The sequence below is a fragment of the Phlebotomus papatasi genome, chromosome 1 (assembly GCF_024763615.1).
Source record: "Phlebotomus papatasi isolate M1 chromosome 1, Ppap_2.1, whole genome shotgun sequence".
Lineage (NCBI taxonomy): Eukaryota > Metazoa > Arthropoda > Insecta > Diptera > Psychodidae > Phlebotomus > Phlebotomus papatasi.
In genome coordinates this window covers 95,633,669-95,654,197 of record NC_077222.1, presented here as the reverse complement: position 1 = coordinate 95,654,197, position 20,529 = coordinate 95,633,669, and the positions used below count along the sequence as shown (strand labels likewise).

The following is a 20,529-nucleotide window of genomic DNA, read 5'->3' as shown; positions in this document are numbered from 1 at the left end:
TAGAGGTGAAAAGCATTTTTTTACTCTGTGTATATGATTTTTATTCTTTTTTCTACAAATTTATTTACATCTGACAATGAGGGGAGAACATACACAATGAGGATTGATTGAAAATTATGTGTAATTATACTTAAAATGGTAAAATTATCTTTAAAGTGAACACTGAATATTAGATAATGGTGATACAGTGAGTGGCAAAAGTATAGAGACTGTTAAATTAATTTCTTGTTTGAGGTAAGTTGATACAGCATTGATTTGTTAATAATTAAAATGTGTTTTTTTTCTAAATTTGAATAAAAATGTTAGTGATTTTTTATTATTTTAAGAATTCTGAGAATATAATTAATATTTGCAAGATTGACACTAATGCCTAGCGCACAATAACTTTTGTTTTGTAAACATGTTTTTAATATTTCAGTGAGAGTGAATGAACCCTAGATCTAGTGATCTCACTCGCTCTTATAGGAAATTTTGAAAACATATTTACAAACAAATGTTATTGTGCGCTGGACATAACTCCTTAATTCTGAGATAAGTCTTGAAGAGTTAAGTCAGTCTTTAATGACGAGTGGGTTAAAATTCGAGGATCAAAACAAAAATAATTTATTACATTTTTGAAGTAAAACATAACTAGATGGCTGTATGTAATTTTTTGGAATCACCGGTGGCCCAAGCGTTCTTAAGGAGTTGCGTGGATCAAAAAAGAAAATAAATTTAAAAAAAAATACTCCCTCTGTTCCGAAAAAATCGTACGTTTGCTAGTATATTTTGTATGAAAAAATGTACTACTTTTTTCAGAACAGAGGAAGTAACATTTTTTTTCTTTTTTTAACATAATACAAAATTAATTTACTTGAAGGTCTGAAGCACATAAAAGTACAACAAACTATATTTTCTGAAATGTTCATTAAAAAAATTAAAAATTCAGCTTTTGGGACTTGATTTTTGGAAACCTTTTTTGAAAAAAACATACTTTACGTCAAACTTAAAGGACTGATTAATATTCCCCGAAACATCTTTATGAACTACAGTGCCCGCTCTCTAATCCGGATCGGCGTAATCCGGATGAGTTATCGACGGTTACATTTAAAATAATTTTTAGGTCATGTGTGCATGTATGTTCAGCAGAGAAAATGAATTATCCAGTGATGTTTTTGTTTAATAAATGAAGTATAATAGCATAGAATTCTCTAATTAGGGGAAAGGCTCATAATTTTGTCCAGTTTCTTATTTTGGACACTTTGAAGATAAAATTGGTCACTAAAAATAAATTGATTAAAATGATGGATTTTTATTCCAATATTTGATGAATAATGCATTCTATCTAAATATTTGTTCTTTTTGGAAGATTTTAACACTAAATACGTTAAATTTTGAATATCATTTGAGTTGAAATTGCTTTGTTGAAAATTCAGTGTGAGCAATTGCTTACGAGAAATATGACAGAACTTCGTGTTTACTTCACTCTTATTTAGCTGTGGTGAAGTAGGGGAAAGTGGCCTGCCTTTAAATGCGGCAGCCTTTGAATGCTTTAATTTTTCTCTTATTTCCCAAAGCTGAAATTCCATTTTGTTAATCAAAGTTAATAGAAAATATTTATTAGTATTAACTATATATAGCTCACAAAATAGAATTTTTGCTTGGAGAAATAAGAGAAAAGTTGAAACATTCAAAGGCAGACCACCTTCCCCTACTAACAATGTTTCTTCGCTTTTCTTGAGTGATATTATTAAATTTTCATTGAATATTGTGTTGATTTGTACATTTGACCTGAAGTGAGATTTGCCTTGTGAATTAGATTTTTCGTGCGAAAAATGAGAAATTTTTTAAGACATTTACCAGTGAGGTGATGATTCTTATTTTGGACAGGTGTTTTTCTCACGAAATTTCGTGAAGTTTTAGCTTTTGTGATGATTAGGTTGGATAAATGCCTGGAGAAACAAAGGAGCATCATGTCTACGAAAGAGATGTAGCGAGAAATGCCTTGAAAGGGTCCCGAAAAGGCCAGGGAATGAGCGAATCCGCACGTACTTGGAGTACCGAAGTCAACTCACTTTAATGAATGATATGGAAAGTTTCCGGGCTTTTTGTGACATTCTACGTTTCCCTTACATGAACAGGCAGAGGACTTGGTAAGATTGGTTCATAAAATGAAGAACAATGGGCATCCTATTGAGGCGGATTAGCTGTCCAAATTTACAGCCAAGTTGTCCAAAATAAGAGACAAATTCACCTCTACATATCAATTCATTTTTAAACGTATTAAGACTAACTTTAGTAAAAACAAAGACGATAAATAGCTTGACAAGTTTCTAAACAACCCATCTGAAAAGAGAGTAACAAAAAATGTCAATTAGTATTGAAAATATCGCACTTCAAACTTGGAACATCGATGCTTATAAGCAAACTGGACCAAATTATGAGCCCTTACCCTATGTTTTTTTAATCTTCTTTCAAACTTTTATACTAATTCTACAAAAAAAATCTTGTATTATATTTCCGAGACGTTGAATAAATTCAAAAAATCCATCCGGATGAAAAAGCGGAGATCTGTCATATTGTCTTCCAATCATCCGGGACTAATGTATATAAGTAGGGTTCCCAATACGGGATCCCGAAATCCTGGGATTTCGACACTTTGGGATCGGAATAAATCTCACGACTAAAACGGGACTCTAGGATCGCTAGGTTTTTGGGATTTCGGGATCCTGGGATTGTCAGGATCCCAGGACTTTCTGGGTTCCGAAATTACGGAGTCCCGGGATTTTCCGGTTCCACGGATCTTTTTTCTTTTCGAGATCCCGGGATATTTAATTGTCCTGGACAATTCAAAATTCTTGCTTTTCGTCTCAAATAAAACTTTTCTAACGAAAAAAATTAAGTGTTCAGCTCGTTTTTTAAACAGAATTTGAAATTTTTTAACCTTAGTCATATCACGCTCTCTGATTGGCTAGAGTTTGAAAGTATTGCAATCTTTAGCCAATCAGAGAGCAAGATGGCATTGAAATGTTTTAAGTGATTAAATGTTTGTTATTTTTTCTCTTAATAACTTTCCTGCAAGAAGAAATATTACCACTGTCCCTACACTTTTGCCACCCTCTGTAATGAGTCTTAACAGCATGAAAATGATCATTGAGGTGAAATAAAATGGTATATTTATTAACAAAATTCCTGATATGTTACTTGGAAGTTGTATGAATCAAAACAAATTTTTATGAAGAATAATGTCCATCTAGCACCATTCAAATCTCCGCAGGAACGGAGCATTATTTCAGTTCGTTCAGTTCTCAATCCTAAACTACTTTCTTAACCACATTCTTCTTGGGAATATTGACAATCTGGGAAGGAGTAGGAAGTTATCTTTTCTATATACTTATCTTATTGGTGAACTCTACAACAATCTTGGGGTTTTTTTTTTACTATTGAATTTCTCATGTAAATATTCCTCAAAATCTTGGAATTGTACATTTTTTTCTTCGTGGGATTTGTGTTCAGCGGATTTAGAAGGAATTATTTCTTTTTTTTCTTTTGTGGCAGTGAAATTCCCATCCTCATTACTCCTTTAATTTTTTTCTTAAATCTTTTTTTCCCATTAAAATAAAAAAGTCAAACTCTGCAATTTTTTATACTTGCCGTTAATTTATGTGAATAACTTCTTTTTTGTCTTAATTTCATTTATTTACAATATATCAATCTTTTTTTTGTTTTTCGGTTTATGTTTCTTTTTTTTCCACCTTTTTTTGGCACATGACAAAAATCTCGGAGAAATAAAAATAGTTTCAATATCTTAACATTTTTTCCAAAAATATTTTCTGCATTGTATGTAGAGATACAATAAAAACCTTATAATTTCTAAAATATTATCTTAAATTAAAATATATTTATTTTTTATCCATTTTTTTTATCCTTGTTAATTCGTTATTAATTAATTATACTTTCGATTTGCATTAACAATCTTCCAATTCCAATTGAACTTTTTAAGATTTCGAAGGACACTTTGTGTCCCCTTTTTCATCTTTCAATGTCAATTGAAACTTCTAGGAAGATATTGATGTGTCTATTTTTTATAATTTATGTGTGAAAAATTAAAAAAAAAGTTCTTAAAATACTGCCTTATTTTCTTAATTGGCCAAGAGGTTAGTGAGGAATTTTAGGTTATGTTGGACATAACCTCAAAAAGTCTGAAAGGATATTTTCCGTCTAGGCACTGCTGTTATTTTTATTTTAGCCTGTAAGACGTGACAGAGAAGAAAAATTATGAGGGAATCACACCTAATTCTAGGGGCAAAAGTTATCAACTGTTTGAGGTTAGAGCTAGGTTCTTTTTTTAGATTCTTTTTTATTGGTTAGAATTATCCAAATTTACTCAAACTCCTTGACAAATTTAAAAAAAAATTATGATAAAAATTGCATTTAGTTGACCCTTCCTTCAGAATGATCTCCTTAAGACTGACTTTTGAGGTTAGGCCTATCATAACCTCAAATTTCAAATAAACATCTTAACCAAAAAAAGAGAACAAGGCCCATTGAGATATTAACAACATCTCTCACGAAAATTAAACACTTTATACGTCTTCTAACATTCTTTTTTTTCTTTTTTAAGTAGTCTTAAAATCTACCAACATTCACTTTGTGGGGTTAAAATATTATTATCCATAATTATTTTCCATTCTATCTAACTCTTAAAATTTTTTCACTTCTCCATGTGCTCTCTATTTTTTTTCACTTACCTTCCTAAATTCAACATTGTTTTTCTTTTTATTTCTTCTTCACGTGAAATTATTATTGATTTTTTTTATTTATAATTTCTCTTAAATGTTAAAAAGGGATGAAAAAGAAATTGTGAGTATTTCTCATTTACGATACCTTTTTCCATTCCCTCCTCTCCTTCCGACACATCCTTCCTCCGACGCTGGGGATGCACGCTGGAGATTGAGTCTCTGCGGCAAGAAATTTAATCCTTGTTCTCTTTAGTCTTTTCATACATTGTCCGCCGGATCGGTATTGCTCTCAATGAGCAATTGGGTTGTCTGATATCTCGTATGCTGAGACACGCGTTCCATCACGCACGAAGACGATAGCCTGGCTTCGGCATCGTGATCCCAACATTCTTCCATTGTATCGCACATTGCGCTCAGTCCCTTAAAAAAAGTAACCGAACCATCATCATCTTCATTCACCCTCTCAAACAAAGAAAAAAAAACAAATGAAGGAAAAACCCTTACAGGATGAGTTCTCCACTGATTATTAATCCGCGGTCGTAGCTTCTTCATGACAACATTGTCTTGCATTTCATCCAAATTCGGATGAGGTCCAAGCTGTGAATGTTAACTCATTTCAATAACAAACCCAAAAAACAAAAATTGCGAAAAAATCTTTACCTCAGACTCAAAGGGCAGGGTGTATTCGGGTACTGGACCACCGTGGGCTGAACATCGAGACACAAGCTCCCACAGAACCAGACCACATGCGTAAACATCGATGCGAAGGAAGGCATCGCGGGTGAAATTGATTGCACCCTCGAGCACTTCAGGAGCCATATATCGTCTTGTTCCAACTTGACCATGAGTATCTCCACATGGCTTCCCTACAAGCACCCAAGTTAACAAAAAAAAAAAACAATTTGATAAAGCCTGAGATAAGAGTGAATCACTTTGTCAGACTTGTAATTGTTACATTCTTCAAATAATCTCGAAAATACAAGTATTTTTGTTCTTTAATTTAGATTTTAATTGTTTCTATAGCTCGAAGCAGGAAAGCGTCTTCACATGAATTAAAAAAAAACCTTTATTTGTCCATTCGTCCTGCCACTTACAAGTTTAGAGGCTAAACGGTTAGAGATAAAAAACCTAGGGAATTCAAACAACCCTCCTTAAATCGACTCACGAGTCATAAGCATTCCCAAGTTTTCTTTTTAGAATCTCTTGAGAATCCGTTGATATTCTTTTTTAATTTTAAGATGAGTTTTAAAAGTCGACCAGACGAATATTTCGTCCATATACTAAAATAGTATTGAATAATCCCTTGTTAACATTTTTTCAATATCAAACTTTAAAAGATTCCACTACAGAGTGTATTTTCCGGTATTTCCCAACCGATTTCGGCAAGTAGGGGGAAGTGGGGCAATATTGAAAATGCATTTTTTGCATATTTCTAAAGGAATCTGGGCTTTAACACACTGCAATTTAGATAGACGAAACAATTATGTATCTAAATTAACTTATAGCTAGGTCCAGCGTCCTTTAGAAATATGCAAAAAAAAGGTTTTCTGAATTGCAAGATCAAGAGATTCAATTCTTTATTGTTTCAATCGACAAATAAACTACAGTAGACTCCTGCTAATTCGGCTCTTTTAAGATCGGACCACTTTTTAATTCGGGCGGCATCGGAAGTCAAAATCGATTTTTTTTGCCATTTTTTAAGTTTATTTTTATGATTATCAAATGAAGCAAATATCCTTAAATTTTCCATGGTTTTCCTTAGTTATGATGCGATTTTGCATTATTAAGAGCGTTTATTTACCATAAAGCTAGTGATAAGCTTAGATCAGCTTATTGTAGAAGAGATTCTTAACGTGAGCAAACTCGGATTGCATGCAAATTCGATTTGGAACAAAGATAAAAGATACAGCAATTTGTAATCAAATTTCTGAAAAATTGCAAACTATTTATTTAAACCAAAATATCTAGGATGTAAATGAACTGACAGAAAGATGATAGTGGAATATACAGTAGAGTTCCTCAAATTTCAACAATATTTTCGAAAACGTAACGGAATTTATGAGAAATGCACTCTCCCTAAATTAAGAAAAAATAACTTTAGAGAATAAGTCAATGTAATTTATTGTGAAATACATGGAATTTGTTGCGGAAGTTAATATAATACGATAATATTGAGAAAACACCAGAGAAAAATGAATCTAATTCAGACTCAACATAAAATTTTACATTTTGAATTCAACCGTCCGTCGCGTCGTTCAAATTTGAGGAACTCTACTGTAGACCAGAATCTCCTCTATAATTATGCCCCAAAACTTGATTTTTTCGGTTGTCCGGTAGCTGAGTTAAATTCAATTTATTTGTTTTGGAACACGATATTTGACCATGTGACGAACTACAGCAATATCAAAGAATGATTGAACTTTGTAAGAATTTTATTTTAAACCCTTATTTTTAATAATGTAGACGAGTAAAAGCGGTCATTGTAAGGGACAAATAATCCGTTCTAATATGTATAATAATTGGGAATGACCTGCTTATGCAACGACTGGTGTGGGCTCCAGACTGTTGCGAGCTTCCGCACTACGGCCTAACACTTTCACGGCTCACCGTTGATCCTACGAACTTTAAATGTTCTAAAAAGTTTTAGCGCTTTGCGAGACGTTTAATTTGTCCCCACATTCGTCTAAATCGGGGAATAGCGTTTTTGAGAAAAATTCTAAGTAAGAGCTAAATATTGTATTATTGATAAAATATTGATTTTCAAATTTTTGTAATGGCCTCTACACGCTAGAGAAATTTATGTTCATGTTGAAGCAAATGAAAATGCTTGTATAAGAAAAAACACTTCAATATGGACATAAATTTCTCTAGTTTGTAGAGGCCATAATGGAATATTTAGAACAAGATTTTGAAAAAGTTACGGCTTTCACGGCAAAATTTCCAAAAGTTTTTCCTCATAACTTTAACACTTTTTATGTGTAAAAATGTATCAACATTTTTTAATGTTAATTTTACACCTTTTTAGGGGTAAAATTAATATGAAAAAGGGTAACTTTAACCCCTAATACACCTAAAAAGCATAATTTTTACACCGATTTCGGATAAATTGCAGGGTAAAATATACACTTCCGGAATGTTATTTCAACTTTTTCGGATTTCTCTTATTGTTGAGAATACCATTTTTGTTGGACTCCGTGAATAAGCTTTGTAGAAAAGTTATTTAAACCCATATCGCTTCAATACTTAAATTATCAACTAAAATAGTGATTTAGGATTTTCATAAATTTAACAATTTGAGATTTCAATCTAATGAAGAAGGGTACTTAGTGACCCCGCCAGTGGAAACTAAGCCAAACTTCTTAAATAAAATAAATATTTCCATTTGCATTCAAATTAATTTTAAAAATGTCCAGAATTTTAGAATACTTTTCCACTAAATAAAATTCTTGCTAATTTCGATAATTAAAATAGCTTTTCTAGAAAATTGTACAAAGTCTAAAAGTTCTAAACAAGAAACAACAGACGCAAATGCTCAAACTCAAAAAATACTTAAATAATTGGACGAAAGTGAGTAAAAGAAAATAAGAAAAGTTTACATAACAGAACCCAGAGCTCGTTTGATGTTATCAGATTTCTAATCACAATTGACGTCATTAAATGGAAGAAATAAGGCAGATTACTCGTTCATGTTTTTTCTTCCACCGAGATTTACAAGTATATTCTGAATGTGACACAATACTGATAGGAGGAGACCCTAATAATGTGTGCCCTTCAGCATTGACTCCTCATAATCAACCTCTTTCACGAGATATATCGAGTATATTTTTCAGGCAAAGTGAGCAAAATAATTCTTTCGAAAATTAATCACGTGAGAAAGAAAAATTAGAGAAAAAAAAACTAACCTGGCTGGAAGATGAGAGCTAATCCAAAGTCTGCGATGCATGCTGTTAGATCTTGTTTGAGAAGAACATTCTTGCTCTTGAAGTCACGATGGGCAATTGCTGGTTTCAGTTGTTCTCCTTTTGTGGCTGGAATCTCTTCGTGTAAATGCATCAGTCCGCGGGCCATACTCTCAGCAATCTTGCACAATTCTGGCCAGGTAACCGTGTAGGCCTTCAGGTAGTCGCACAGGGAGCCACGGTTGTGGTAGACCGTGATGAGCCAATAGGAAGTTGGTGAACTGTCGATGTGCTTCTCGGCGCCAATGAACTCCAATATGTTTGGATGTCGCATTCGTGGGAGCTGTAAGAGTCCGGTAAACAAAGCTCAAATTATGTAAAAACGCCGAATCAGCGTGAAAAATGTTTGGATAAGTAAAATACAATTTCAGGAATTCGCTCAAAAATATCTTGAAACATGAAATTCAAAAGGGGTCTCAATTAAATCATTATGCTTAAGCTATTAAAACCTGTCAGCATTAACATTTAAAAAAAAGTGCTGATAATAGAAGATTCCAAAAGTAGAATAAATACTAAAAGTTTGTTACCTTTGTAGAAATATGATTCCGTCAAAACGTAAATACAATTTGAAGAAGATACTCGACAGGTAAATATAAAAGTGAACAACACTTGTATCTCATTTCAAAATTCGATAGTTTCTTTAATTCTTAAAAAATAACACTTCATAAAAGTAGAAGAGAGGAGATTAAGAGCAAACTTGAGGTAAATAGTCTCGTTCGATGAAGGTGATATAAATTTCAGGGGCAAATATTTCTAATTTTACTATGACAAATTTTGCATTTTTCAGACTGGAGGTTTAGCCTAGTTCCTGAAGGACTCAAAAATCTAAGGAACAATCATTTTTACTAATTTTTCAAAATCTTATGGATCATTTGCCCTTAATATCCAATTCTAAACAACAATTTCCTAAAAAATCGTGACTGATAAGGAATTAGAGGAGTTAAGCCAGATAGCTAAGCCTTAGGTCTGAAACCCGTATAAGGCTTATACGGGCTTCAGACCTGAGACTTATGCCAGTTTCAGACTGGAGGTTTAGCCCAATTCCTGAAGGTCTCAAAAATCTAAATAACAAGAAATTTTATTGATTTTTCAAAATCTAATGGATCATTTGCCCTTAATATCCAATTCTAAACAACAGTTTCCTAAAAAATCGTGCCTGATGAGGAATTAGAAGAGTTAAGCCAGATAGCTAAGCTTTAGGTCTGAAGCCCGTATTAGCCATATGGCTTAACTGCTCTAATTTTTCAACAATCAAGATTTTTTGGAAAAATCTCCCTTAGAATTTGATTATTAACCCATTCCTTACCATGGTATTATACATCATACGGAAATTGAGTGATTTTTGATGATTTATTTCTGGGCAATTTTTATCCGAATTGCTGTCGGGAATGGATTTTTAGTAACGTTAGTTATACAATTATTTGAGAAAAATTGTTCGGCAGAGATGAAAATACATTTTGTTATTATTTGTTTGCTTCGCGGAAGATCATGCAAAATTTTTGCTCAAAATGGCGGACGGAAAATACGACATCCCGTCGAATTTGTTAAAATTGGCCTTTTCCTCTTTTCTGATTTGAATTCTAGTTGCCAATTTGTTTTCTTGGATAGTTACTCTATATAAAGCAATAGAGTTTGTAATGAATTAATGCACAGAATTTAAATTCAGTGACCGTTAAGACGTGTGTTTGACAGAGGCTCCCCGCGCCTCCATATGAGATATAATTTTTTTTTTTCTTTTCTAAAAATTCATCTATACTAATCTGTAGGAAACTAATCCTAAAATATGAACATTCTATCTCAAATTTCTGGTACATTGACTGAATGAGTTAAGCACAAATGACCTATTAAATTCAGAAAAAATCAATAAAATTGGTTGCTATTTAAGATTTTGAGATCTTCGGGAACTGGGCCAAACCTCTAGTCTGAAGATCACTTTGGCCACATGGCTTAACTGCTCTAATTTCTTACTAATCACGATTTTTTGGAAAAATTTAACTTAGGATTGTATTGCTGAAGATGAAAGATCTATTAAGTTCTCGAAAAGCAATAAAATGACTCGCTATTTAAGATTTTAAGACCTTCGGCAACTTGGCTAAAGCTCTAGTCTGTAGACCGCTTTTACACTGAGAATAAAGTCTCATTTACAATGATAATATATATTTTTTAAGTAAGTTAAAGTTATTTTAGTATATGTTGCCGATTGCCTATGCTTGTGTAGGAAAAACTCTTCAATATGTGCATAAATTTCTCTAATGTGTAGAGGCCATTAGAGATTTCCTAGGCGGACATTTGTCCATATACGAAAATGCCGTTAAATTATTCCTAATAACTGTTTTTCAAGGTCAAATGTTTAAAAACCTCTAAAAAGCGCATTTTTCAATCAATTCTATCATATTTGGGCTCATTGGAAAGGTCTTGGAATTGATGACAAGCCTGAAGCGTTTTCAATCAATTATGAATGGTAATAAACCGATAACTAAATGTCATCCGAAACTCAATTATATTACTCCTCTGAGGTGTATTTTGGGCTATATTTTCAGTGATTTATAAATCGGTTCAAAATTGTTGAGAACCGGTAAACTGTAGAAAACTTCGCATCTTCGCAAAGCTTGGGGCGCTTTGCCATCCTTTTTTTAATGATGACTTTAGCTTTTCCAAAGATTCATCATAATCAAAGATTTCCAAAGAAAATTCATCATTTAGAATTTTTGAAAGTCAAAGTTCAACCATTTGGGGGACTCATTTTTAACCGATTTTCTTAAATTAGGATTTTTTGGAAAGGTTTTGATATTTCCATTCCGGCTGCATATAGGTCTTAACCGGGAATAAACCGGTTAAGTTCCAAGGGGTAAATCATTTCAGGGAATTCGAACAAATATGGTCAGGGACCCGATACATTCCATCCACCTGACCGAGGAAGTCATAAATTTTTTCAGGAATCCCATGAGAAACTTTGGGAGCCAGGGGGTCCGTGATGCAATTGGTAAGAGCGTTCGGCTCTTGGGCGGTGTGACCCCCGGCTCGACTGTCACAGTTGTGAATTCGAGTCCCGCCCCGTGCAAATGATTGAAGCGTCTGAATGGACATATTTCTCATACACAATGTAAACTCTATTGCTTTAGATAAAGTAACTACCCAAGAAAACAAATTGGCAACTAAAATTCAAATCAGGAAAAAGGATAGAGGCCAATTTTAACAAATTCGACGGGATGTCGTATTTTCCGTTCGCCATTTTGAGCTAAAATTTTGCATGGCTTTCCGCGAAGCAAGAAAACAATAGCAAAATGTATTTTCATCTCTGTCGGAATATTTTTCCCAAGTAATTGAAGAACTAAAGTTACTAAAAATCCATTCCCGACACCAACTCGGATAGCAATTGCCCAGGAATAAATCATCTAAAATCACTCAATTTGCGTATGATGTATAATACCATGGTAAGGAATGGGTTAATCACATCAATGTTTCTCTGCACTGCGTTTCTTAGAATCTTCAGCTCAAAATCCGGTCTAATTGCAAAAATCCGATGGAATATTTAAGCTATTTGATAAACCTATTAATAGATCTTGTCGAGCTACATTATTGATATCTTGAGGGCTGAGTAAACGCCCACAAATATATCTCTGCCTTAAAAATTCTAATAGAAATTCATGTTCTGTTATTCAATATTCAGAGCTGCCGGGGGTAAAGATAGTAAGGCGAATGAGAAAGCTTTGGGGCTTACCTTGAAGATCTCCTGTTCAGTCTGCCACGATTGCTTATCTTGCAGCGGGAATATCTTGACTGCCACCTCGTCGGGCTTCATTTGAGCCCGCCAGACAGTGCCAAACCGCCCACGGGCCTTCATCTCAATCAGCGTGATGGGCCGCAGAGCTAGGCATGGTGAGGAGCTTGTGACTTCTGGCTCAATTGTTGGGACTTCATTGAAATGAGCCTTTTTGGTGCGCTTCCTGAGGAAGTATGCACCAGCAACAGCCATGGCTGTCAGTACTATAAAAGCTGCCACGAGGCTCACGATGGTGTAGACATTGTCTGTAGCGCCCTGGAGTTGAGGATCTGCTGGAAGGAGTACAAAAGCGAGGATAAATCAGGGATTCCAGGGGGTTGTCTCGATTGGAAATTACATTCTTCATTCCCGGAGGTTTTTGTTGGCGTGGGAATCCACTTCTGCTCCCTGTTGCAGAAGTCTCCCTGGCAGCAACAGAAGCTCATGTTATTCTTGGGCTCGTAGGAGTAATCAATGCACTCGGTTTGATTGCAGGCGGCATTTTGGGTGAAGCATCCTTTCATCTGTACGTTAATCACGGTTTTGCCCGTGCTGTTGTCAAATCCTTGAAGCCAGACAACATAGCAATGACTCTGTTTGTCTGCATCAACTTCATCGCAGGTTTGCTTTGTTGTCTCGCACTCCCCCCTCTCCCGGCATCGATTCAGGTCATAATGCTCACATTCCAGCTGCTTGCTCACCACCACTGAGCCCGATATGCAACAGATGAATCCTGCAAGGACACAACACAGTCACTTCCCTCCTCATTCTGGCCCAAAATCCATTTCCTAGAGAAATATTACCCAGAATAATTGCAATGGAAGAACACAGACGAAGATTCAGCATCTTTGAATCACGCCTCTGGCGGGCCATTTCTCTTGTCTGGGAAGTGCCCAAGTGTCACTGACAATGTAAAGTCCGGGAAGATCAACAACTAGAAACTATAGCGCGTGAGGCGACATTGATAAAACACAATTATCGCAAATTTTCTGAGCCATGGCAGTCTCTTTGATTCAAATCACACAATTCTCACGCACTATCACTACACTTTGGCACTCAATTGGCTGCACAGAAGGACAAAGTAACACCACTATTTTCTATCTAAAACACTTGGACAGTGGAAAAAGCTGGAATTTTCACATAATTTGCGAAAAATACAAAAACTGCTCATTTTCCAATGAGAACATCCGCCATTTTGAACGGGAATATGTCAAGTAGCGTCATCTGGGCGAAAAATTTCGGGTCAATTCGGAAATTTTCGGAAGAAAAATTCACCACCTGAGAAATTCACCACAGTGATGGAAGTAAACAAAATAAGTGCAGAAACTCGAGAGAAAAGATTGGAATTTCTCAGAGAAATCCAGGCTTTTGAGGATGATATCAAACAAAAAATAGACGGTATACTAGACCAGTTGGGATGGGATCGAGAAACTATTAAGAAAAATGTGAGTAGTCTTTGAAAATTTGTCAAGAATCAATGCAAAATTTCGTTGTTTAGGCGGAGAAGAAAGCAAAACAAAGGAAGCCTAAAAAGGAGGAACCTGTCCAGTTTTCTGAGAATTACCAAGATTTCTATGCAGGACGAATTCCATCCTTGACTATTGGTGAGTTTCCTTTAGAGTTTACCTAGGAATTCCTTGCCAAATTCCTCTTTTTTGCAGATGAAGAACTTCAGGGGAAAATCATTGAAGATGCCAAGAAAGCCAATCCGGGAATGTCCCTGAAGCTTCCGGAAGGAGATTTAAAATCCCGTAACCTTCCCAAAAGCCCTGAAGATGTCCTGTTCAACTTTACAAGGGAAGAGCGCCTGGCGCTTTATGAATATTCCGCAGAGAAACTCAAGCATCCTCCGGAAGATGAAAAATCCTATTTACTAAAGCTTCCAGATGAATCATCCAGCAAGTCCATGACCTTCGCGGATGTTGTAGACATGGAGAGGCAGATGAAGCGTCGACGAATGAAATACCGAACTACAAAGGAGCCCCCGCTGTCTTATTCCGAGACAATCAGGAAACTTATCAACACTCAAACTGAAGCCTGGGAAAGCTATTTGAAGCAGAATGAGGATCCTCCGGCTGAGCGACATCACAAGCGGAAGCGAGAGAAGAGACACAAGAAGGAAAAGCACAAGAGGAGAAGGAGCCGCAGCTGAATTGTAAATAAAGCATGTTTTTGTAAGAGATGATGAATATTTATTGATTCCCAATTTTGCATTTTGGGATAACTTATTCACTCCTCATCATCTTTTCCTTCTGCCGTTGGAGCTTCTTCTTGGACAGCTTCTTCTTTGTGGGCTCTTCGTCTGTCGCCTTGGCCACAACTTCCTCCTTCTCCGTTAGGATTACCTCAATGTGGCACGGAGAGGACATGTAGGGATTGATACGACCATGGGCTCTGTATGTGCGACGCCTGAGGCAGGGAGCACGATTCACCTGAATGTGATCAATCACCAACCTGTCCACATCTAATCCTTTGTAGTCAGCATTGGATTCAGCGTTCCTCAGGAGCTGCAGTAGGAATTCAGCTGACTTCTTGGGCCAGCGCCCCTGCGTCGTTTTCCATTGCTTAGCCTGAGCACAGCGTCCAACGCCCCCATTGAACCGACGGAAGGGAACGCATTCCTTCTTCTCCACGACATTCTTGAGGAATCGCTGGGCACGTCTCAGAGGCATATGCTTGATGGCATTAGCCGCTTCGTGGGTATTCTGGAAACATTGAAACTGTCAAACATTTTCGCCCATTTTCCCATGTTTTCCCAGCACCCACCTTGAAATGCACACGCAGGTGCGATCCACGCGACTTGCAGGATTTAGTTGCATTGTCTGGTTCACGCGCGTACCGTCCCATTTTCCCTAAAAACTATATTTTCTTTCAGCACGAAAGGCAAACCACGTTGTGCAGAAAGCAAAAGAAAGATGGAGGAGCGGGAAATTTTTGACAAGGGAAATTTTCTCACTTGACCCCAACGCCCCTCGTGGAGAACATTTGCAAACTGTCAAAGTCAGTTGTCAATTTTTTCTCAGAAGGTTTTGTTGTTTTTCTGGAAAAATTGCAGTTTTACCGTGAAAATGCGGACGACACTCATCAGAACTGTTAAGATGGGGCCTTCAGTGAAGGAACTACGGCTGCATCTCTGTCAGACCGGAGCAGAATCCAAGGGAGCTAGGTAGGAAGTTTGTTTCGATTTTCTAACCTCCTTTGATTACACAACTCCCAAATTTCTGGGGTCCTCCTCAGGGAATTTGTCCAGAATCACTACACAAAATTAAAGCAGGAGAACCCTAAACTACCCATCTTGATCCGCGAATGCAGTGGAGTGCAGCCAAGACTCTGGGCGAGATACGGTAATATCCATTAGTTCATTTGAAACTCTTCCGGAACTCATTTGATTTTTTTCCGGTCAGATCTGGGCCAGGAGGCCTCGGTAGCGCTTACAAATCTCAAAGCTGATGATGTCCTCAAACAGGTGGAAGCAATAGGACGCAAGTAAAGGAAATAGTAAACTAGTCTTGTAAATAACTAGAGAGAGTTTGTCACAGAAAAATATATTTCTTTGATCATCTCTAAGGAGGTTTTACATTTAATGTGCTATTCATGACAAGAATTCTCGATTACTCTTTTGTGCCATTCACGCTGGCAGAGGTGGAAGACCAAAATCCTCCAATTTAATGTCCTCAAGGGATTTGAGGACAACTGTTGCACCTTGCTTCAGATCATCAGTTATATTTTCATCCGGAACCATGACAACTTGCATTCCTGCTGATCTGGCGGCTTTGACTCCATTAGGGGCATCCTCAAACACCAGGCACTGCAATAAAGTCAGTAAAATGCCTTGAAATCTAGGATTAATTTAGCAAAAAATGCAAGCTTACATTTTCTGGAGAGGGATTGTCAGGGAATCTCTTAGCGGCTACTAAAAAGATGTCAGGGGCTGGTTTTCCGTTTTTAACTTCTGGGTCTGATGATCCCATTACTTTGTGATGAAAGAGCTTAAAAAGATCCTGATGCTTAGCCGTTTTTACTTCGACAGATTCAGTACTCGAACTCGTGGCCAGAGCAATTGGGATTCGGTTATCGTGCAGATGACGGACAAGTTTCTCAGCACCTGCAAGAAAAGGATTTTAATTCCTTTTGGTTTAAGATGAAAACATATCAACATAGAAGATGACACAGAAGTCCTATGACGTTTAACGCCTCTAATAAACTAATTTTTTACACTCAAAGTACTTAAACTTTTATATTTAGGAAATAGAACTTTAACCATTTTTTTAAAATTTGATTTGCAATTTGAAAGTATCTTGCAGTGCAGAAAACTACACGGTAAAAACTTTTGGACACTGACCAAAATATTGCAACAAGTTTTCCTTGGAACAATTTTTTGGAATCAATTTGTACCTAGAGAAGATTTTTTTTTGTTTTAAAAAGTTTTCTTCACAGTTTTGTTACGAAATATAGTTACAATTTTGTTAGAGTTTTCTTTTGAAACCGTTTTGCCACGATGGAATGTCTACAAATTTGAGTTGATTTCGTTTTACACAAATTTGTTCCTAAAAGTTGGAACAGAATTTGTTGCACTCGGCTGTTTTGTTCCCACTGTCAGGAACAAATTGGTACATTTTTTATAACAATATTATTCCTGCATCTGTAACATTATTTGTTCCAAAAATTTTCGGTGTCCGTTGACAAGGTCATTTTTGTAACGAAATTGTTACTCATATGGGGAATCTTTTTGTTTTCATTGTCGGGAACAAATTCGTGTAAAAGATTTAGTTTTACAATTAAGGCCTATACTTCAGTCGAGATCGATTTCGGTGGCGAAAGTTCATAAGGAACATCAAATAAGTATCAACTTAAGAGTGTTTTATACACACGCGTGCATGACAAAATCATATGCGAGTGCTCGCAGCAGGGGAGGAAGGGAACCTCGAATTAAAAAAGTGAAACCATGTAGCACGATAATTGCCACAGATTTGGCGTCCCCCTCGCTTCGTTGGTCACGGGTGACTGAGTGTGATAGGAGGGATACGCTTTTATACTACACGAGCTATTTTTTGGAACAAACTCGTTACTAATATTTGGTATCTTTTTGTTTCTCCTAGAAGGTACAAATTTATTCCAAAAATTTTTTTCGGTGTCTGTGGACGAGCTACGTTTTGGAACAAATGCGTTACTAATATTGTGCATCTTTTCGAGTCTCGTAAATTGAACAAGATTTTGCCAAAAATCATGGTGTCCGTAGACGAGCTAATTTTTGGAACAAATAGGGTAAGGGCTCATAATTGTGTCCAGTTTCTTATTTTGGACACTTTGAGGATAAAATTGGTCACTAAAAATAAATTGATTAAAAATATGGATTTTTAGTCCAATATTTGATGAATAATGAATTCTATCTAAATATTTGTTCTTTTTGGAAGATTTTAACACTAAATACGTTAAATTTTGAATATGATTTGAGTTGAAATTGAAATTACTTTATTGAAAATCCAGTGTGAGCAATTGCTTACGAGAAATATGACAGAACTTTGTGTTTACTTCAGTCTTATTTAGTTGTGGTGAAGTACTAACAATTTATTTTTCTTCGCTGTTTTTAAGTGATATTGAATATTTATTGAATATTTTGCTGATTCACGTTAGTGGTGATTTGTACATTTGACCTGAAGTGAGATTTTGTCTGGTGAATTAGATTTTTCGTGTGAAAAATAGGAAATTTTCTAAGAGATTCACCAGTGAGGTGATACTCCTTATTTTGGACAGGTGTTTTTCTCACGAAATTTCGTGAAGTTTTAGCCTTTGTGATGACTAGGTTGGACATATGCCTGGAGAAACAAAGGAGCATCATCTCTACGAACGATATGTAGCGATAAATGCCTTGAAAGGCTCCCGGAAAGGCTAGGGAATGAGCGAATCCGCACGTACTTGGAGTACCGAAGTCAACTCACTTTAATGAATGATATGGAAAGTTTCCGGGCTTCTTGTGACATTCTACGTTTCCCTTACATGAACAGGAAGAGGACTTGGTAGGATTGGTTCATGAAATGAAGAACAATGGTCTTCCTGTTGAGGTGGATTAGCTGACCAAATTTATAGCCAAGTTGTCCAAATTAATAACCAAGATGTCCAAAATTCAAGTCAAATTCACCTTTAATTTTAGTAAAAACAAAGACGATAAACCCTTGCCATGTATCTAAACAACCCTTCTGAAAAGAGGGTAAAAAAAAAGAAATCAATTAGTATTGAAAATATCGCACTTCAAACTTGGAACATCGATGCTTAAAAGCAGACTGTACAAAATTATGAGCCCTTACCCTATGTGCCGAAATTTTTAACCGTGACTGCACCACTGCACACTGCCTTTATTTTATATTCATTTGGAAGTAATTTCCAAGAATTCTTCCAATTCGCTTAAAATGCAAATAATATATCTTTTTCAAGATTATACTCATTTAAATGACAAAACTTCTTGGTTTCTAGATAATCCTTATGGGTACCCAATATTTCCATATGGAATTCCATATGGAACCGTGGATTTCTCGGTTTTCCCAGACATTAGTTCTAGTTACGCTATATTTTTTAATAGATATAAAAACTCAATCTTAAAATCTGCAATGACTAATTTTCTAGAAGATTTCTGTAACTTTGATTTTAAAGTTGTGTCAGAGGCGTCATAGATTTACTTCTGTGATTTCTGCTATGTCAATGTGTTTCAACCTTTATTAGATCCCTAAAAAAAATCAGATTTTGAGACACGTTTAGGAAGGGATTATTGGTTAGAAAAGGACAAACGATTGTTTTGGAAGAGAACACGCAATGGTATCAAACCGGTTTTAGGGATTATCCGTTGATGAGTGTTGTTAAATTTGATGTGGGGTAAGTGTGTGTCATAGAAATGAATGTACCTCGGAGGATAGGAGCATTGCCCAAACGCTGATGGCCCATATCACTAAAAATCCGACGAAATTCAGCCACTGAACATGGCAAACCCAAATCATTCACAACAATTTCGGCGGTCTTTTGTTCAGTGGTCCCCAGAACTTTCAAACGTGTCTCCCGCGCGTATGTTTTTTTAAAGGACTTGGCTATATCGCCTATTATCCCCTCATAAATTCCCTCAGTATCTGCGAAAAGGGAAGAAAGAGAAAGAGACTGGTCAAATTTGGGGGATGTGATGGTATTACCTGGCATCTTCTGGCAATCAGCCATGAGCAACCGGATGTGCTCCAGGGTCAAGTCCATATACTCTTCAGGCGTCAGGGGCAAATTATAAAGTTTCACCAGGCGATTGGCCACTTCTTCACGCTGCAGGCCCATCAGTGACGTCTTCACTTCCCATGTGTACGTCTGCCCATCACCATACTCGTCCAGGATTGCCTGGGTGACTTTGGTGTAGAGGGTCTCTGTGTCTGGATGGCAGGGAGTTTCAAGAAAAACAAACTAATTCCCATACTCAACAGGTTATTCAAAATGTGCCCCCTCTTTAACATGCGCCATCATTTATAGTACCCATCTGTACACAGAACTTTCCTTTTAGCAAATTATACAAAACTTAGGGGAGCACTTCAAGGCTTCCAATCAACTGCGAGGGGGGCAAATAACTCAATTTCATGACGCAGGACAAACAGAAAATCAATCAACCTCAACCACAAACTTATTGATGTATTACCCAACAGCAGCCCATCCATGTCGAATATTACGTGAGACACTTTCCGGAAACCCATTTTAGCGGACTGAACTGCTCCAAGACCACTGGATACTAATTTGTTCATTGCGTTGCCTCGTTAGATTCCCTGTTGGGAATATTGCAGAGTGTGGCATGTATTAGTGAAAAATTGCATAAGATTTTTCAACAATTTCCTCACACTTTGGTTAATTCTCGATGTTTACTGACGTGTTCTTCACGATTAATCACTTGCCTCTCCTGCACACTCTGCAAAATCCACTTAGAAATGCACTCATTCACCAACACACAAAAACAAACTCACTGCATTTTTCTTTGGTTTTTCACTGAGGAAAATTCCCTGACCTTCGCAAATTCACACAAAAAAATCCCAAAACACGCGGTTTTTGACATGAAGTTGACCACTAGCGC

At 36.3% G+C, this 20,529-nt stretch overlaps 5 protein-coding genes across 7 annotated transcripts; 2 read left to right on the top strand and 3 right to left on the bottom strand.

The window, feature by feature from the left end:
* Nucleotides 1-3,138: 3,138 nt before the first annotated feature.
* On the bottom strand, nt 3,139-13,659 carry LOC129809868 (activin receptor type-2B). Of its 2 annotated transcripts, none has more exons than XM_055860003.1 (7): nt 13,247-13,659; nt 12,802-13,176; nt 12,402-12,733; nt 8,624-8,963; nt 5,382-5,587; nt 5,226-5,318; nt 3,139-5,141 (listed from the first exon to the last, which is right to left on the bottom strand). In XM_055860003.1, the coding sequence occupies exons 1-7, from the start codon at nt 13,314-13,316 to the stop codon at nt 4,980-4,982; spliced, it is 1,578 nt and encodes a 525-aa protein (XP_055715978.1). In that variant the 5' UTR covers nt 13,317-13,659; the 3' UTR covers nt 3,139-4,979. The 2 variants fall into 2 exon arrangements, with proteins under 2 accessions (XP_055715978.1, XP_055715977.1); XM_055860002.1 differs by having other exon boundaries at nt 12,402-12,736; nt 13,247-13,655.
* Nucleotides 13,660-13,729: 70 nt separating this feature from the next.
* LOC129809864 (uncharacterized) lies at nt 13,730-14,626 on the top strand. The gene is made up of 3 exons (XM_055859996.1): nt 13,730-13,888; nt 13,942-14,047; nt 14,105-14,626. The coding sequence occupies exons 1-3, from the start codon at nt 13,742-13,744 to the stop codon at nt 14,593-14,595; spliced, it is 744 nt and encodes a 247-aa protein (XP_055715971.1). The 5' UTR covers nt 13,730-13,741; the 3' UTR covers nt 14,596-14,626.
* Nucleotides 14,613-15,421, bottom strand: LOC129809866 (60S ribosomal protein L17). Its single transcript, XM_055860000.1, has 2 exons — nt 15,210-15,421; nt 14,613-15,148 (listed from the first exon to the last, which is right to left on the bottom strand). The coding sequence occupies exons 1-2, from the start codon at nt 15,288-15,290 to the stop codon at nt 14,669-14,671; spliced, it is 561 nt and encodes a 186-aa protein (XP_055715975.1). The 5' UTR covers nt 15,291-15,421; the 3' UTR covers nt 14,613-14,668.
* A 3-nt stretch (nt 15,422-15,424) lies between these two features.
* Nucleotides 15,425-16,005, top strand: LOC129809867 (NADH dehydrogenase [ubiquinone] 1 alpha subcomplex subunit 2). The gene is made up of 3 exons (XM_055860001.1): nt 15,425-15,609; nt 15,681-15,787; nt 15,848-16,005. The coding sequence occupies exons 1-3, from the start codon at nt 15,512-15,514 to the stop codon at nt 15,931-15,933; spliced, it is 291 nt and encodes a 96-aa protein (XP_055715976.1). The 5' UTR covers nt 15,425-15,511; the 3' UTR covers nt 15,934-16,005.
* On the bottom strand, nt 15,973-20,529 carry LOC129809865 (probable pseudouridine-5'-phosphatase). 2 transcript variants are annotated; one of them, XM_055859998.1, is made up of 6 exons: nt 20,300-20,529; nt 20,104-20,227; nt 19,619-19,843; nt 19,340-19,558; nt 16,316-16,548; nt 15,973-16,251 (listed from the first exon to the last, which is right to left on the bottom strand). In XM_055859998.1, the coding sequence occupies exons 2-6, from the start codon at nt 20,204-20,206 to the stop codon at nt 16,072-16,074; spliced, it is 960 nt and encodes a 319-aa protein (XP_055715973.1). In that variant the 5' UTR covers nt 20,207-20,227; nt 20,300-20,529; the 3' UTR covers nt 15,973-16,071. The 2 variants fall into 2 exon arrangements, with proteins under 2 accessions (XP_055715973.1, XP_055715972.1); XM_055859997.1 differs by lacking the exon at nt 19,340-19,558 and having other exon boundaries at nt 20,300-20,527.

Excerpts from the sequence above, each read along its gene's own strand:
- LOC129809867 (XM_055860001.1), top strand. The coding sequence starts at position 15,512 with ATGCGGACGACACTCATCAGAACTGTTAAGATGGGGCCTTCAGTGAAG. Across the intron at positions 15,610-15,680 it reads GCAGAATCCAAGGGAGCTAG|GGAATTTGTCCAGAATCACT; the intron begins GTAGGAAGTTTG and ends GGTCCTCCTCAG. Across the intron at positions 15,788-15,847 it reads AAGACTCTGGGCGAGATACG|ATCTGGGCCAGGAGGCCTCG; the intron begins GTAATATCCATT and ends TTTTCCGGTCAG.
- LOC129809865 (XM_055859998.1), bottom strand. The coding sequence starts at position 20,206 with ATGAACAAATTAGTATCCAGTGGTCTTGGAGCAGTTCAGTCCGCTAAA. Across the intron at positions 19,844-20,103 it reads CATGGATGGGCTGCTGTTGG|ACACAGAGACCCTCTACACC; the intron begins GTAATACATCAA and ends CCTGCCATCCAG. Across the intron at positions 19,559-19,618 it reads TGATTGCCAGAAGATGCCAG|ATACTGAGGGAATTTATGAG; the intron begins GTAATACCATCA and ends CCCTTTTCGCAG.
- LOC129809868 (XM_055860002.1), bottom strand. The coding sequence starts at position 13,316 with ATGGCCCGCCAGAGGCGTGATTCAAAGATGCTGAATCTTCGTCTGTGT. Across the intron at positions 8,964-12,401 it reads CTGAACAGGAGATCTTCAAG|CTCCCACGAATGCGACATCC; the intron begins GTAAGCCCCAAA and ends GGACTCTTACAG. Across the intron at positions 5,588-8,623 it reads AGCTCTCATCTTCCAGCCAG|GGAAGCCATGTGGAGATACT; the intron begins GTTAGTTTTTTT and ends GGGTGCTTGTAG.
- LOC129809866 (XM_055860000.1), bottom strand. The coding sequence starts at position 15,290 with ATGGGACGGTACGCGCGTGAACCAGACAATGCAACTAAATCCTGCAAG. Across the intron at positions 15,149-15,209 it reads ACCTGCGTGTGCATTTCAAG|AATACCCACGAAGCGGCTAA; the intron begins GTGGGTGCTGGG and ends CAATGTTTCCAG.
- LOC129809864 (XM_055859996.1), top strand. The coding sequence starts at position 13,742 with ATGGAAGTAAACAAAATAAGTGCAGAAACTCGAGAGAAAAGATTGGAA. Across the intron at positions 13,889-13,941 it reads GAGAAACTATTAAGAAAAAT|GCGGAGAAGAAAGCAAAACA; the intron begins GTGAGTAGTCTT and ends TTCGTTGTTTAG. Across the intron at positions 14,048-14,104 it reads AATTCCATCCTTGACTATTG|ATGAAGAACTTCAGGGGAAA; the intron begins GTGAGTTTCCTT and ends TCTTTTTTGCAG.